The 18,271-nt window shown below is 45.6% G+C and overlaps 1 protein-coding gene across 1 annotated transcript in view; it reads left to right on the top strand.

Annotated features, from left to right (window-relative positions):
• Positions 1 to 18,271, top strand: part of PRDM16 (PR/SET domain 16) — a 111,299-nt gene that overhangs the window by 62,392 nt on the left and 30,636 nt on the right. The window contains exons 6-9 of the mRNA XM_031961567.1: positions 1,125 to 1,278; positions 6,742 to 7,229; positions 7,409 to 8,097; positions 16,375 to 16,459. Of these exons, the coding sequence (XP_031817427.1) occupies positions 1,125 to 1,278; positions 6,742 to 7,229; positions 7,409 to 8,097; positions 16,375 to 16,459 (1,416 nt within the window). The remainder of the gene's footprint in view (positions 1 to 1,124; positions 1,279 to 6,741; positions 7,230 to 7,408; positions 8,098 to 16,374; positions 16,460 to 18,271) is intronic.

Raw genomic sequence — 18,271 nt, 5'->3', positions numbered from 1 at the left:
GAGGCAGCTCTTATGGACAGCTCTCACTGTTAGGATGGCTAACTGCCCTATTGGGTCCTCCAGGCCCAGCAGAACCAAGCCAGTCCCTCTCCTAGGGGACAGCCCTCCAACGAAGTGCAAGGGCAACCAGTCTATACCAAAGAGGTTCAAGTTTACTGCAGGTTGGGAAGTAGAATAGACATCTCATGGGGAAGTGACAGCTGAGCTGGCCCTTGAAGGTTTTAAAAGGCCAGATTCCGAGCCACCATGATGGGAGGTATCACAAAGGCAATGAACTGTTCCTCTGAGCTCTCTGATGACAGCTTTTATCTTGAGAGAGATGCCGGATTCTCTCTGTGTTCACTTGGTCTCCTGACTGGTCTCGCAAGCTTAAATCTGCCGTTCCTCCAGCTGCTAGCATATGACCCGCTCTTTCCTGAGCTCCAGCACGCCAAAAGTTAGAAGACTACTGATGGTCCTTCCTGGGTTACCCGATACTTATGTAGGCACGTGTCTTCCTGTCTCTTGGACTTTAGACCTTAGAGCCCTTATGAACGACAGACTTGGGCCAGGAGAGTCTCCATTCGTCTGGAAATCACAGTGGGCTATTTGATTTTTTATGACAGGCTAACCCAGAGCTCACCACAGTTGGTCCACCCACAAAGAGTTGGTAGGCCTGCCAGTCTGGGTTTCCTTCCCCAGGAAATTGGGTCATTGAATTGGAATGGGGATGAGGGAAGGGGGGGAGAGAAGCTGATGGATTTTCATATGTCCCTTCTCTACCCGACTTTTATTGATGATTTTGCACTATGGTCCATGAGTTCAAAATTGTGCAAAGTCAATATTGTCTCTGAGACGCTGGGCTCTCCACTTAATTCAATTTGATTCATCAAAGCATTTGCTAATCACTTATATTTTGCATATCACCCAGCCTCAGTTTACCCATTTGTAATTTAGGGACAGTAGTCATTGCAGTTCCTAATTTATGGGCCCTAGAACAAACTGGGGAGACAGAGAGGTGCAAAGGGCAGATTGTTAGACTGGTGTCTCCCCATTCCAGAGTAAGCAAGAATACCTCCTTACTCCCCCATCCCTCCATCCACCCCCTTTCAGGGACCCTAGACTAACAGAGCTTCCTCCCCCAGGTCTTTACGGACCCCAGTAACCTGCAGCGGCACATCCGCTCCCAGCACGTGGGCGCCAGGGCTCACGCCTGCCCGGACTGTGGGAAAACCTTTGCCACCTCATCTGGCCTCAAACAGCACAAGCACATCCACAGCACGGTGAAACCTTTCATATGTAAGTTGTCATGGGGGTGACTGGCTGGCCAACCGGCGGGGTAATTGGGCTCCTCCTGACAGGCTCCTTCCCTCTCTCCCAAGCAAGTCAGGGCTCTAATTGTGGAGGTCAAAGAACAAGAAATTCCCCAGCAGCACCCCCCCTCACCTCTCTCTTCCCCAGCTCCCCCCTTTCCTCCCCCTTCTCCTTTGCAGGATCCCTGTTTTTTCAGAAAACATTCAGAGCAATTTCTGAGTTTTCTGACAAGTTAAAAGCCCCATCTCCCAGAAGCCTTGTGGGGCTACAATGCCCTAACTTCTCTCCCTCTCCCATCCCCCCTTCTTCTGCTGTCTTGCACTGCTGGCCTTGCTCTTTCCATCCCCCACCCATATTACTTTGTTTTTTCTCCCTGAAGCTTTATGTTTCGATAGTGACTCCAAGGAGGTTCGGTTCTTCTATAGTCTAGTAAGCAATTTTCTGGGTCCAGGTTCTCCCTGATAAGCTCTCCCCACAAACAGAACTCCAAAAAGAATCAGGACACTGGATAAATGAACAAAAAAAGCATTTATGAAGCACCTACTAGGTACCAAACGCGTATTAAATGTTAAATACAAATAGAAATGTAAAGAGAGTTCTCTGGTCTTCGACAGCAGAGGTTAAAAATGTATACAAACTGGGGGAGGCAAGGAAGGATATGGTTGGTGAATGGAGCCATCCTTCGCTGGCAGCTGAGAACAAAGTTGATAGATAGTAAAACAAAACAAATTTGAGGGACTCTCATTTATCCAGGAAAGTGCTTTCTGCCTTAGGTCCCCAGATTTTAAGGGGGAGCCAAAGAGAAACTGCTTCCTGATTTTTTTTTCCTTCTTCTGTAAGGTGAGACTCATTGAGTTCTGTTTTCCTGGCCATTGGTTTAAAAAATGATTTTGGTCACTCCTTTCGTTCATTCCACAAACATTTGTAAACTGCCTATTATATACATTTATTGGAAATTACCAGAATGCAATGCCTCAGGGTCTGGGGGGGGGGGAGTGTCTTACCCCTACCATCATGTTAAATATGATAAATGGGGGACTTCCTTCTGGAAGGAAGGAAAGAACTGGAAGGCAGTAATACAATCAGCAAACATTTATTAGGCACCTACTATGCATCAGGCACTGGGCTAAGCACTTGGACAGAGGGTTGCTCTGCCATCATCAAGGTATTGACCTTCCCCCCCCCTACTTTTCCAAGCTACATATTGACCTTTCTCTTTCCTACATCCCAGCTTCTAGGATGTCCACCATGCCCTGATGTCAGTAGGGATGGGAGGGGAGGGCATAAAGTGGATTTGGGCCCTGGTTCTCCCCTCAATGCCTCCAGGATTTACTTCCCAACAGCTCGGGGCCTCCATCAGGCTTGCTTATAAGTATCAACACATTTCTGGCCTACAGTTTTATTTTTTAAGCTAGCAGCCAAGCCTTCTCCTGGGCAGGAATAGGTAAGAAAATAAACAAAATCCACCAACAGGCTCCCTCATAGACCTTGGGAAAAGGCACCGGCAAGACAGCTCTCAATGAGCCACATTGGGAGTCTGTTTCCTCTGGGATAGAAGCCCAGTGCAGAGCAAGGGTGGGGTCAGGGTGACAGTAAGGAGAAGGAAAGGGGGATGTCTGGGGCTTTGGGGGGGGACAAGTGGGCCATCTTAGAAGAGATCTGTGACTTTTAAAAGGGAAGCTGATTGTTTTTTAAGTACCAATAGCTATTATTAGAGGGGGCAAGATTTGGAACAGGAAAGAATATCTGTGTGAGTTTCAATCAGCAACACAGAGCTCCCCAAATGGGATCCTGTATGATATTCAAAAGCGACTACTTTTCTGGCTCCCCTCTCCTTCTCTGCCCTGTCCTGCTGAGATTATATTAACATTAAGTCTCAGAGTCTCTGGCTTTCCAAGAGCACCCAAAACCCACTGTTTTCCTAGCACTGAAAAACCCTCTGTGGATTGAGGGGGCCTGGGGGAAGAGAAGGGAACAGAGAAGGCTGAGGAGCCTGTGTCCTATCCCCCATCTCCCCTCATCCCCCACCTCCCCCCTGCCACTGCCCCAGCTCCTTGGCCTACTACCCACTTGCATACCATCTGACCTTGGCTTCTGGCTAAGGGGATCAAGCTAATGAGAAAACCCCCGACTTGGCGGGGCTGTGTTTATACAAATTTCATCCAGTTAGGGAGATGCAGTTGGAGAAGATTAGATTAGACGTGTATAATAAACCTTTATATATCCTCCAAACCGCCATATAACATCCTCTGGCCCAGGCCAAAGGAGTGAGGGGGAAGTTTAAGAAAAGGGGGGGGTGTTTGCCCTCACCCCCTTGGAAGGAAAAATATACAAACAACTCTGAAATAAATCTGAAGTGTGACCCTTCTGAAAAGGAGGGAGGCTTTGATGGGCAGTAATTCATCCAATAGGGAGATGCCCCATCTGACTTCCAAGCCTTCAAATCAAGCCGGTCCATTTGGGCGCATGATGACATGTCACATATCACAACATGAATACGTACACGGAGAGAGCCCCCGAGCCCCACTGTAGCCACTGAAAAAGAGTCTGTTGGTTCCACGCCCCAGCAGCTAGTTTCCTGATCAGCATCCCAGAGGCTGAAGGGATATGGGGAATGTATGTATTTGGGCAAGGCTGTGTAGGTCTTTGTGTACATGGACATGTGAGCTTGTAAGGGATGGGGAAGGGGAGGGCCATGGGGGGGGAGTGGTCTCGGTTTGTTGCTGTTTTTAAAATGAGAACAGAGGGTGGGAATCATTTTAGTTGTGAAGAAGGAAAGAAATCTGCTAGCCTTTGTGTTGGAGGCCCACAATGAATGTGGACATTTTTCTGCTCCTTGCGCAAAAGGCCGAGAATAGGAGACTCTGGGAAGGGGAAATAGCAGCCCAGGTGTGAACCTCTGGGCAGTGATGGCCCATAAGGAAACACAGGGATGGGAAGGTTAGGCTAGAGGGAAAGCAGCCCGGCTTGGGGAGGACATATCCAGACTCTTGGGGCATCTGTGTCCTACCGACACGGCTGCCTGGTAGCAAGTTGCCACCATGAAGCAAACTTGATATCTGGGTTGGTCTGAGTTGTTCTTCCTCAGTATTCATCTCAAACCTCTAGGGCTTCACCCTCCTTAAAGAGGTGTCTTTGGAAGGACCACAAGACCCCTGGGGACCTGTCCCAGAACTTCACTTTCCCTCATGCCCACATGCCTGACTGAGTCTCATTTATATGAGAAAATATGCCTTGGGATGTGGGAAGCCATGGCACAAATACGCCTCTGCCCAGGCAGGGCATCAAATGCTAGGCCCCCTCTTAAGACTTTTGGCCCCAGGCACAGAATTCGGCTCCAAACCTCATTTTCAGAGCTAAGGACTGCAAATCTCTAATGAGACACTGACAGAGGGCTAAGTGTAGACCTGCAAGTGTGCACAGCTAGAGTGTCGGTGCACATTTGGCAATTACTTATTGAGATAGAAAGTCTGGCCTCGTTCCTTGCAAAAAGGCAAGGGCTGGTCTGAGGCGTATTTATAGAACTAACCCTGTGGAGGGGCGACTTATTGTTAGCAGGAGGGAGAGGGAGAGAGAAAGAGAGAAGGAGACAGAGAGAGAGAGAGAAACAGAGAGAGACAGAGACAGAGAGAGAGAAACAGAGACAGAGACAGAGAGAGACAGAGACTGTCAATGAAAATGAGAGACAGGATTTTAAAAAGGAGAAAGAAGAAGAGAGCATGAGAAAGAAAGAAAGTAAAGAAATTGACTATCAGGGATAGAGAATTAGAGAGGATCAGAGGAAATGAGAATGAGAAAGAAATAATGAGGGAGGGAAATGAGTCTGAGAGAAAATATGAAAAAAGAGAAAGAATGAGATGAGGATTAGTGAGTTAAAATGAGAAGGGAAATGGGGAAGATAAGGAATGATAGAGGGAATGAGAAGGAAAAACAAAGTGAATGAATAGAGAGAGAAAAATGAGAGGGGGAATATAAGTGAAAAGGAGGAGAGAGAAGGGGAGCCAAGTATATGTTTGTTTTTAGCAGCCTTCCCCATTTTAGAAAAACAAGAGGAAAAGGAAAATAAAGTATACTTGTAGACAAGTTCATTTCACATGCCAGTGGGAAAAGAGCAGAAAGATAAAATCTGGTCTCAGCTACTTTGTCCTAATGTCTTACATTCTATCTGATGCTGACCTTTCCTGTTGAAAAAGCAGGCAGAGCCATGCCTGGATCCTGAAGTGGCTCAATGTGCCAGGGATGACTTTCCTGGTTCACTCAGGGCCTCCAGGTCTGTACTTACATTACTCATCAGATGTTTTGTTAGCTATCAACTGCCCCCTTGCCCTGTCTCCTACAGCTTCCCCCTCCTGACTCCTCTGATGCCTATTTCCTAATAACTTTCCTTATCAATTCTACTCAGTCTGTTTTCATCTGTCACCAATAAGCAAAAGTGCTGGATGGAAGGAGGAAAGGAAGGAAGGAAAAGGGATGGAGGGAGGGGGGGGGGAGAAAGAAGGGAAGGAAGGAAGGAAGGAAGGAAGGAAGGAAGGAAGGAAAGAGGGAAGGAAGGAAGGGAAAGAGAGAAGGAAGGAAGGGAAAGAGGGAAGGAAGGAAGGGAAAGAGGGAAGGAAGGAAGGAAGGGAAAGAGGGAAGGAAGGAAGGAAGGAAGAGAAAGAAGGGAAGGAAGGAAGAGAAAGAAGGGAAGGAAGGAAGGGAAAGAAGGGAAGGAAGGAAGGGAAAGAAGGGAAGGAAGGAAGGGAAAGAAGGGAAGGAAGGAAGGAAAAGAAGGAGGGAGGGAGAGGGTAAGAAGATACCCAGAAAATGAAGTCAAAACCAATTTTTCCCGTGAATGTTGAGAGAACAGCAGAGAGCATAACTTTGGAATCGAAAAGCCCCAGATTCCAGTCCTACTCCCCATACTTCCTAGGTGACACGCCTCTTTCCTGTCTGTAACCAGCACTCACCTCAGGCTGGTTGTGAAACTTGAATGAGATTTGGGTAAAGCAACCGCAGGTATCCAAGGGCTATTTAAATGCCAGCTCCGACCATTATTTCTGCCCAAAGGATCTGGGATTTCACCAGCATTGGGGGGGAAAAGAAAGCTTTTGAAAATGAGTTCAGTTTAAAGAACCCTCAAAGTCACGAGAGCATTTCTCTGGTTGCCCAGTTCTCACTGTTCCCTCCCCCCTGAGGACCAGGGCACTTTATCCCCATTTCCGAGAGGGGCAAAGGATTTGCCAGGGTCCCACATGGGGAAAAGGTGGAGGATTTGAACCGGGCCTCCCAAACCACCGCCGGGGGGAAGAGGAGCAGTTCCGGCCCGACCTTTGGCTAGGAAGTTGAGGGTTTCCCCACCACCTCCCTCCATCCCAACGTTGGGCTCCGTGGCCCCCCCCACCCCGGCCCCCCAGTCCTTTCGCGGTAATTTCATATTGCTTTTGTCTTTGGTTGCTGCTGATGTTTTAGGTGAGGTCTGCCACAAGTCTTACACGCAGTTCTCCAACCTCTGCCGCCACAAGCGGATGCACGCGGACTGCCGGACCCAGATCAAGTGCAAAGACTGTGGCCAGATGTTCAGCACTACCTCCTCTCTCAACAAGCACCGCCGCTTCTGCGAGGGCAAGAACCATTATAACCCCGGGGGCATCTTCGCCCCGGCCTTACCCCTGACGCCCGGCTCCATGATGGACAAGGCCAAGGCGGCCCCCAACCTCAACCACGCCGGCCTCGCTTTCAATGACTACTTCCCCTCCAGGCCCCATCCCGGGGGGCTGCCCTTCTCGGCCGGCCCTCCCGCCTTCCCCGGGCTCACTCCGGGCTTCCCGGGGATTTTCCCTCCATCCCTGTACCCCCGGCCGCCTCTGCTACCTCCCACCCCGCTGCTCAAGAGCCCTCTCAACCACACGAAGACGCGCTCCGAGCCCCCAAAACCCCGCTGCCCCTATCTCGAGTCGGCAAAAGCCGGGCGGCCGGGCAGGAGAAGTTCGAGGGCGGCCTGGACAACTCCTACCTGGAGAAGTGGGCCCGAACAGCAGCCGATTTAAAGGACTTGGAGGACGGAACAAACGGGGACGACCTGACACCACCACGGAGGCCCGACCGGACAGCGAGGGACAGCGAATAAGGGGGAAAGAGCAAAGGCGCCGAGGGCAAAGCGGACTTCGGCGGCGGCGGCTCGGGGGCTCCCGGGGCCCCCAACAGCCTCGGCGAGGTTCCAGTCTTCTACTCCCAGCATTCCTTCTTCCCTCCCCCCGAAGAGCAGCTGCTGCCCACGTCGGGAGCGGCCAACGATTCCATCAAGGCCATCGCCTCCATTGCCGAGAAGTACTTCGGGCCTGGCTTCATGGGGATGCAGGAGAAGAAGATGGGCTCGCTCCCGTATCATTCCATGTTCCCGTTTCAGTTCCTCCCCAACTTCCCCCACTCGCTCTACCCCTTCACGGACCGCACCCTGAACCACAACTTGCTGGTCAAAGCCGAACCAAAGTCGCCCCGAGATCTCCACAAGGTGGGCAGCACCAGCTCCGAGTCCCCTTTTGATCTCACCACCAAACCAAAAGAGATGAAGCCCATTTTGCCCACCCCCAAGATGCTCCCCCAGGCCCAGGCTTCCGGAGAGGAGCAGCCTTTAGACTTGAGCATTGGCAACCGGATCCGGGCCAGCCAGAACGGAGGAAGGGAGCCCCGGAAAAACCACATATACGGGGAAAGGAAACTCCTTCCCAGTGAAATGTTGCCCAAGATCTCGCCATCTCAGCTCCCTCAACAGCCTTCCCTGCACTACGCCAAGCCGTCACCTTTTTTCATGGACCCAATATACAGGTATTAACATACCCTGCCCTCACCCCCTCCGCTTCCAGGGTGGGTACCAAACACGGGGGGGGGGGAGGGGGATTCGGGAGGACTTGGAATTGGAACTGGCCGGAAAGGTTCAGAGTCTCATTTTCACTTGAGTTGATCCCAAGATAACTCCTAAGTTCTCTCCCAAGTCACTTCAGTTTCCTAATAGGGACCCGGCAGCCAAATCTCCTAGCTGTGGTTACCTCCAAATAGCCAAAGGTCTCATTTCTGGCTGTCATTCGTTCACGTCATGTGATTCATCCATTCATTTATTTAACATATAGGTCAGGCCCCCTGCTAGGTGCTGAAGACACAAAATATAAAACAGTCCCTCCCTTCAAAAAGCTTATGTTCTACTGTAGAAAAACACAGATAAGAAACTACAAACTCTCTATATAGTTTATATATGTGTGTGTATACATATATGTGTGTATAGAGTGTATATGTATGTATGTGTACGTGTGTATACAGAGGAGATACAAGTTATTTAGATGAGGGAGGTACCCAAAGCTTATCTGAGAGTCCGCATCTTTCAGTATGTTGGGGCATTCCTTGCCCAGACACTTTCAGGGTTAGGAAGGATGGAAGGAGATGTAAGGACTGCTCAAGAAGTATTTCACTGCAACAAGCATTTTCTAAATGCCTACTAGCCAGCACAAGCAGCAGGGAATGCCTGCTCTCAAGGAACAAGGAAGGAAGGAAGGAAGGAAGGAAAAAGAAAAAAGAGAGAGAAAGAAACAAAGAAAAGAGAAAGAGAGGGAGGGAGGGAGGAAAGAAGGAAAGAAAGAAGAAAGGAAGTGAAGGAAGGAAGGAAGGAAGGAAGGAAGGAAGGAAGGAAGGAAGGAAGGAAAAAGAAAAAAAGAGAGAAAGAAACAAAGAAAAGAGAAAGGGAGGGAGGGAGAAAAGAAGGAATGAAGAAAGGAAGTGAAGGAAGGAAAGGAAGGAAGGAAGGAGAAAGAAAGAAAGAAAGAAAAAAAGAAAGAAAAAAGAGAAAGAGAGAGGGAGGGAGGGAGGAAAAAAGGAGGGAAGGAAGAAAAGAAGGAAGGAAGAAAGAGAGAACATGAAGAAGGATATATAGAAAGAGATACATATACACATGTAGCTCCAGATGTGTGCATAGGAGTGCATGTATATATTTGCACACACACACACACATACACATACTACATATGCTAAATACATTCAATATATAGCAAGAAAGAGTGATTTCAAAGATTGCCTCACACCAGGGATAGATCACGAAAGGCTTTTTGGAGAAGGTTGCACTTAATGTGAGCCTTGAAATGAATTGGGATTGAAGGAAACCAAAGTGAAAAATGAAAATGTCTGAGGCATGTACTTGTAGTCAAGAAGACCTGAGTCTCAGCCTGAGACACTTACCAGTTGTGTGACCCTGGGCAAGTCACTTCAACTTTGCCTATCTCCGTTTCTTTATCTATAACATGGGGTAATAATAGAACCTTGCTCCCAACATTGCTGGGATCAATAAATAAGATAATAAGCATAGAATGCTTAACACAGTGTCTAGCACAAAGTGAATTTAAATATCAGCTATCACTGACATGAGGTCAGTCTGGTGGGTTGGAGCCACATTGTGAAGTCCAAAAGAGACTTTTTTGTTTTTACTTAGAGGGGATAAGAGGCTTTCATAGTTATGTATTAGAGAGTGGAGGGCTGGAGGTAAGGAACCCAGACCAGAAGATGCTGGAATAGTACAGTTCTGAGCTCGGGATGGAGGCAGAGTGAGGGACTGTGTTGTGATTCTGAGCCTCACATGGGAAGTTGAGGAGATCCTAGGACATTACAAATGTTTTCAGAGCCCCGCCAATTTTAGCACTCAGCAGCCTTCCTGGGGGCCTTCTCCCTCATCTCTCCTCCCCAATTTCTCTAATCTCTTCCCCATCTCCAGCTGCTTCTCCTGTAGCTTCTTTCACTTCTCCCAAACGGAGTCAACCTCTGCTCTTCCCATCCTTCAGGACTTCTTTCATTCTCTCCCCTGATTTCTACCCATTTCTCCTCATTGTGGTTCTTTGGAAAGCAACATCCAACCCCCAATCCTGGAAATACGCAGCTCCATCCTACTTATTCCTTTCAAAAAGGATCTCCAATCACTAGCCAAGCACTGCTACCCTACATTTTCCATTGCCTGGTCCAGAAAGGAGAAGGCAAAGTTAGATAATCAAGACCACAAGGAAACGAGACACAACTGAGTGAGAAGGTTACCTTCTTCCTTGGGTGACAACTCAGTTCTCTCTTGTTCTCTCCCCTACCTTCCCTATTCCTTTCTCTCCAGTTCTCTCCTGTTTCTTCCCCAACCCCAGATCAACAAAAATTGTCTTAAGTAGGAAGGAACCTCAGAAACCAGCAAATCCAATTCTAGATTTCACAGAGAAAGAAACAGAAGACCAGGGGAAATGATTTGCCCAATATCACACAGCTAATTAGTGGCAGAATTCAAATTGAGATCTACTGACTCCAAAACCAATGTTCTTGACACAGTTCTAATTGAGTGTGGGTAGAGGGTATCCAGATACTTTTTTTTCCCAACCTGCCTTAAATCCTGCTTGCCTCCCAGGACTGTGATGGGATGGGAGGAAAGAAGTTGGCTTTGGAGTAAGTTTCTTCCTCTATAAAATGAGGAACATCCAGGGGACCCTCCCAACTCTAAACCTATAAGGCATTGTTCTGACTCATCCTTAATAAATGCAACCCCAGAGGCTGCTAGGTGGAGACCCACAAGATGACATGGCCCTCTCCCTGGATAACCAAGCCCCCTGATTCTTGGAAATTTTATTTCTAAACTAAGTTGTATGACTTCCTCAATTACTGTTTTCCTGCTTGATTTCATAAATGGATTTGTTCTCTTAAAAAATATAGACAGATAGATAGATAGATAGGTAGGTGTGTATGTATGTGTTTATATATCGGCATATATTGTGAAATGAGGATGGGGAGCAGATTAAAAAGCAGGGGCTATAGCAGTCTAGAATTGAGACTATTTCTCAGGGAAATTTAAACCAAAAGCTAGAACCCACCCTTCTTTCTGAAGATACCAGTGTGGGGAACCAATGTAAGTAGAGCCACCCATCAGGAGGCAGAGGGGACCAGGGCCCGGGAAACTAGGCGGGTGAGAACCCCACACCTGCCCCGTCCCCGGTTCCCTGCTATTGTGCAGTTCAAAAATGTGGGAAAAGGAATTATGTCAGTGCCTAAGCGGCCAAGGAGCTGTCAACTTGGACGAAGATTAGTGAGGGGCTCATTTTGTCCGCCAGCTCCTCTACCAAAGCTTTCCCTCTCACTTGCTTACAAGCGCACCATCTGTGGGCCCTCCAGGCTGGCCTCGGTCTTCAGATAGATCATGCTCTCTGCCCAGTGCCTGACATTGTTAACCTTGGAAGTATAAGAGGAAGTGGAGGGGGGCAGGAGGAGAGGGAGAAGGGAGAGAGAGAAAGAGAGACAGAGACACACACACAGAGATAGAGACAGATAGACAGAGACAAAGACAGAGAAACACACAGAGACAGATAAGCAACAGAAAGACAGAGAAAGAGAGACAGAAAGAGAGAATAAAAGAGAGAGGAGAGAGAGAGACAAAGAGAGGGAAGGAGAGAGATACACAGAGAGAAAGACAGACAGAGACAGAAATAGAGACAGAGAGAGAAAGAAAGACAGAGACAAAGATAAAGAGACAGAGAGAGAAAGAAAGACAGAGAATAAAAGAGAGAGGAGAGAGAGAGAGACAAAGAGAGGGAAGGAGAGAGAGAGACAGAGATAAAGAGAAAGAGAGAGAAAGACAGAGAATAAGAGGAGAGAGACAGAGAGAGGGAAGGAGAGAGATACACAGAGAGAAAGACAGACAGAGACAGAAATAAAGAGAGAGAGAAAGAAAGACAGAGACAAAGATAAAGAGACAGAGATAGAAAGAAAGACAGAGAATAAAAGAGAGGAAAGATAGAGAGACAGAGAGAGGGAAGGAGACAGAGAGACAGAGACAGAGAATATGAGGGGGGAGCCACTCCACTTATTTGGACTTATTCGCCCAATACACCCTCTCTGTGCTGTTCGAAGGGAGGAGATGGGAAGGGGCGCAGAGGGAGGACAAGGAAATTATTTTCAAGTCATCCAGGATTCCACCACCCCTGTGTGTTTTCATGACAAATGTTACCATAACAAGACTCAGTCAGGCTTTGCCAATTCAAACAAGAGGACCTGGATTCCTGGGCAAAGCCAGGAGACAGATGTGAGTTGAGGGAAGGAAGGAAGAAGCCTCGTTTGTCTGCATTCTGCCGGGCTCCAGCAGCTCGGGACGGCCAGAGTCAGGGGTGGGATCGTTTGCAAACCAAATTGTTTGTGTAACATATGCCATGGTCAGACTCCCCGTCTGAGCCAAAAGACTTGGGGCGGGGAGGAATTCTATATTTAAAGCTGGGTTCCACTCCAACCACAAGCACTTACTAGCTGGGTGACCCAGGGCAAGCCTTTTACCTTCTCAGAGACCCAGTGTCCTCATCTCTATAATGGACATCATACTGTTGCACTTCCTATCCCAGCGCCCCCACTGTGGGGAAAAGGCCTGCCCAGGGTCACACAGTCAATGACAGAGCCCATTTCTCTAACCCCCCATTTTCTCTTCCATCCAACGGGGGTGATGGTTATAAGACCCAGGTCACCCACTTGTCACAGGGATCCAATTAGATGAAGTGCTTTACAAACCTGAATGGAGTCTCGAAATTTGAGCGAATATTATCTGGAGCTCTGGCCAGAGCCCCATTTCCCAAAGGGAGCACAAGAAGGAAAATGCAGGGGATCAAAGTTGTTCTGTATAAAACATGGGTGAGCATCGAGGAAAGGAGGCATACAGTACTTGCTGCAAAGGCAAGGGTTCAAATCCTGCCTCAGACACTTACTAGTTGGGCCCATTCTTTAAACTCCCTGGACCTCAGTTCCTTGATCTATACACAGAGAGCGTTCGACTAGATTTAGGATCTTTAGAACTTCTCAGTGGTGAAAGTTGGATCACCAGAGGGATGGCTGTAAATTATGCCTTCCTCAGCAGCCCTTGCATTTTAGGGAGGCTTGGCGATGAAATAATGGGCTCTTACAAATGGGGAGTCGTTTATATTGAGCAAAGCTCTTTTGCACATATCCTCTCTTGTGTGTTGCCTATAATCATGGCTCCAGGCAGAGAAGGAAGCTGAAGTCTGCAGAGCATGAGTGACTTACTTATCCAAGATCCCTCAACTAGAAAGAAAGACAGAGAATAAGAGAGGAGAGAGACAAAGACAGAGAGAGGGAAGGAGAGAGAGAGACAGAGAGAGAAAGACAGAGACAGAAAGAAAGAGACAGAGAGAGAAAGACAGAATAAAAGAGAGAGACAGAGAGACAGAGACAGAATGTGAGGGGGGAGCCACTCCACTTATTTGGATTTATTCTCCAACTCAACTCAACTTGGAAATGAAAGGCCCGGGATGAAGACCCCGGGGGCTCTGGATCCCCATCCATCCTAAATTCCCATGCACCCCACTGCCTATTGCTAGAGGAAGGCTGCAGATCTGTTTATTTTGCAATTAGCCACATTAACCGAATCTGGGCTGGGGGGCAGAGAAATTTAACCTCCTGCCACTGTCTGAAGGGTTTTGTTTAAATGACATATTTTCTTGTCTGGGATGATTTAGGTGAGCTCTGCCTAGAGGCAGGGAAATTGGAGAGATGACCTCAGAAGGTCAGACAGGCCATCCATCAGCAGCAGCGTTTTATTGAAAGCTTACAGAGCACCCAGCACACTAAAGGCTAGCTGGGTGGGAATTAAAAAAAAAAAAATCTGCTGCTGCCTTCAGGGAGCTTATAGTCTAGTCAGCCACCAAGGAACAGCTCCAACACTTTCCAGTCTGTGTGTCCCTAGACAAGCCACTTAACTCTCTGAGCCTCATATGTAAAACTGGGGTGATAATACTTTTATTATTATCTCCTACAGAGGGTGGTTGTGAGAAGAGTGCATTTATAGACATACATATAGTGTGTGTGTATGTATATAGAGAGAATATATTATATATAATATATAAGCATACATTATATAGAACATATTAAGAATATGTTATTTATAATATATAAAGTTAATATACATATTTAAGAAGAATGCATCATATATGATATAAAATAATATGTAAGCATGCATTATATAGATATAAACACATATAAGAATGTATTCTATATAATATATAGTTTTAATATACATATTTTAAAATGCATTACATATTATATATAAGAATGCATCACATATGATATAAAATAATATGTAAGCATGCATTATATAGCTATAAACATATATAAGAATGTATTCTATATAATATATAAAAGTATACAATAATGGACAATATATGATATATAAGAATATATAATAAGAATGTCATATATAATATATAGGAAGGCATTATATAGAGTACTTAAGAATATATCATAACAATACACTATATATGATATATGAGAATGCATTATATATGATAATACATAATAAGAATCTATATATATAGATATATAAGAATAAATAAGAATTCATTATATATAATACATAATGCAATAATAAGATGTATCATATGTAACAAATTATATTTCTAATATACACATATTCTATCATACATATATTTACACATTATTATATATACATATATTTCCCTCAATATGCTATAGAAATGGAAGAAATTATTATCATTATGACATATTAACTGTACTGTGAAGATCTAATGAAATACTTATAAAGTGCTTTGCAGACTTAAGTCATGCTATAAATGCTAATTATTGTTATTATTATATTGATTAACAAATTTCCCCAGTTGCTCCTGTTTTTGCCTTCTGGGGTCAAGCTGAAGAAACTTCATTCTTTTTCCTTTCCAGAAGGCTTCAGATATTTAAAACAGCAACCCTGTTCTACCCCCACCCCCACCCCTAAGTCTTCTCTCTCATTTAAACACCCCCATTTCCTTCATTTGATCATTACATGGCACAGACTCAAGATTCTTAACCGTCCAGTTATTCTTTGCCTTCTCCATCTTGCCAATGTCCTTCCTCGAATGTGGCATCACAAACTGAACATGCTGATTGGGGTCTTACCTGGACTTTATCCCAGAGGAATCACAACTTCTTTATTGCCACACACTGGAAGTACCTTCAGATAAGTAGTCCCTGTCCTCATGGGACTCTGTTAAGTGCAGAAGACAAGACTCTTGTGGCTGCCACTGAGACTTCGGGGACACCTCATCCATACACACCAATACTGAACAGACTATTTAAATATTAAAGTAGGCTGCATAGACTTTAAAGGCAGAAAAATCAAAGAAGGAAGAAAACAAGGATTTAGGAACAGATGGTTTCTAAGCTCTTTCTTAGCTTGCACGTTCTGTGATTCCATGAGATCCATAAGCATTGGAAAGATCAGGGAAGGCTTCCTGGAGAAGGTGGGAAGGGAGAGCTTACAGGATGGGTGGGATTGGGATAGGCAGAGGGGCTGGAGAAGGGCATTCTGGAGAGGGGAGCAGCCTCCAGGACGGCAGGAAGATGGGAATAAGGAAGCATGACTGAGTGGGGCAGTTCTACAGAACAGCCTGATTCCATCCCAAGGCACATAGAAATTAGGCAGGGTGGAGAACACTGAATTTGGAATCAGAGGAGGGGGCTCAAATTTCATCTTACTGTCTATAGGACTCAGACAAATAAGCTTTCTCTTCTAGAAAATGAGAGGTTTTGATTAACTGGGTTCTGTGGTCCCTTTTAGATGCATAACCTTAAGCAGCAAAGGAAGGGAGATAAAGCTGGTTATACCAGGAAGATAATGAGAGTCCTGAATCCCAAATAGTAATAATAACCACTCATTTAAATAGCACTTGAAAAATTTCAAAGTACTATTTACTTACACAATCTGCCCTGAGCCTCATGGTGACATTGTAAAGTACTACTGGTATTATTTAGACACATTTGCAGATAAGAAAATGGCCTCTTAGCTACTAGAACACATGAGTTCTAGATCTGAAATTTAGTCTTCTAAACATTTAGGAAGTAGGGAGCCATTGATAGTTCTTGAGCAAGGAAATGAAGGACAGAAGAGGGATGCTTTGGGAAGGTGATTCTTTTGACAGGCTCCATCCTGTATTTTTCAGACACGTTGGTTGACTGGCTTCCAACTCAGTGGGCTATTTATTAAATGGATTTCAATAGACTTTATGGCCCTGTAGGGTATATGTAACCCTCTGTATTGTTGTCCAGCAGGGTGGAGAAGCGGAAGGTGACTGACCCTGTGGGAGCCCTAAAGGAGAAGTATCTGCGCCCATCTCCTCTGCTGTTTCACCCCCAGGTAAAACCACTGGCAAGCAGAGGGAGGATCTGGGAGACTGGCTGAGCCTAAATGGGTTCTAATCTCTGAACATAAACTATCATCATCCTTTTCATCATCACTATTACCAATAATAATAAGCCTAAATTCTAATAGACTTAGGAAGGAAAATGCCATCCACATCTAGAGAGAGAACTATGGAGACTTTTAACCTTTTTGTTGTCGTTTGTTTGCTTGTTTTTTCCTTCCTCGTGGTTTTTTCCCTTTTGATCTGATTTTTCTTGCACAGGATGCCAGAAATGGAAATATGTTTAGAAGAATTGTACATATCTAGCCAAAAAATATTTTTTCTAATTTTTGGGGGGGTTGTTTGTTTGTTGCCCAAAATAATAAGCCAGTCTGCCAATTATTTTTTATATGTATATTTTTATAAGGTTTTATATTGTATCATTTCCTGGTAAAGAAATTAGGACAGGTCTTATCATCCCTATTGTGCAGCTATGAAAACAGAGGCCCCAAATCAATGAAAGAGACAGGAGGAGAACCCAGGTCTTCTGAATCTGCATTTCATACTCTCCCCACTATCCTTGTTACCTTCCTCTGCTCTGCTGAAAAATTCAGATTTTCTGTTTCTCTGACTCTTTTAAAAAGTCTCTCTAAAGAGAGTCCATTCTCCTTTGGGTGATCCACACCAAACTAGACAGTTTTATTCTTTTCTGGGGAAGACAATGGCAGATGGAGAGGAAAGAACACTGGGTTTAGCATCAAAGCCTCTATGTGACATTGGTCAAATCATCCGTCCTTCCTGAGCCTCAGTTTCCTCATCTGGAAAATAAGAAAAGTTGGATGGAATGATCTTTAAAGCATCTTTCAGCTAGAGAATGATGATTGTATTATGTGTCTTGGCTTTAACATGCTTAGTAACATGGAAGGATCTGAGCCTATTTCCACTAGACTTTGGCCCTTCAGCAGTTTTTTTTCTTTAAATAATATTTTCTCCAATTACATATTAAAACAATTTTTAACATTTAAAAAAATGATGAATTCTAAATTCTATTCTCCCTTCTTTGTCCTCCCTGAGACAGTAAACAATCCGATATAGTTTATATATGCCATAAATATGGCAATTTCTTCCCTCTTCCAAAAAGATTTGCAAAAATCCAAACTTACCCACAAACCAAGTGGGTGCCCATAGCCCCTTAACAGAGGCCCTCCTGTGTCTAACGTAAGACAATAAATTGCCATCAATACACATCGCACCTCTTCATTAATTCCCTACTATGTGCCTAACCCCGTACTGGACCTTTTTTGGCTTTTACAGGCCTTTTACAGATATTTATCTGCAGTGGCAAGATTTTAAGTCAGAAATCCAAATCCTCCATCTTTGCTATCTTCTCCCTTTTGTTGTTTGTCCTTAGCTCTGGAAGAGGAGCATGTCAGGGGGGTCATGCCGTGATATGCAAGTGAACTGGATTTAAGTGAGGGAGGGTGGTACAAGGTCACCTGCCTTCCTTTCCCCTCCAGGACATTCTGGGTCCAGTGGCCAGACATAGATCAGGAGGACTGGAGAAGGCCCCAGATGCGATGGGAGACTTGGGCTTTTTAAGCTAAGATCTCAGTTTGACTGAGGCAACACCCATTCAGTGATTAAGGCAAAGGACTTAGTAAGAACTTAATAAATCCTCACTGACTTGACCTGGCTCCTTTTCCCGATGTACCTTCCTCCCTGAGACCTGCCCCAGAGGCCCTCTTGTGGGCCAGGACCTATTGTTCCCTTTTTATAGCAGTTTCCCACCTTGGATAAATAACCCTTTGGTTTGTGAAACCTGGGCC

Source organism: Sarcophilus harrisii, chromosome 3, assembly GCF_902635505.1.
Source record: "Sarcophilus harrisii chromosome 3, mSarHar1.11, whole genome shotgun sequence".
NCBI classification, from domain to species: Eukaryota; Metazoa; Chordata; class Mammalia; order Dasyuromorphia; family Dasyuridae; genus Sarcophilus; species Sarcophilus harrisii.
The sequence above is the reverse complement of the archived record's forward strand: the minus strand, read 5'-3'. Positions and strand labels throughout refer to the sequence as shown.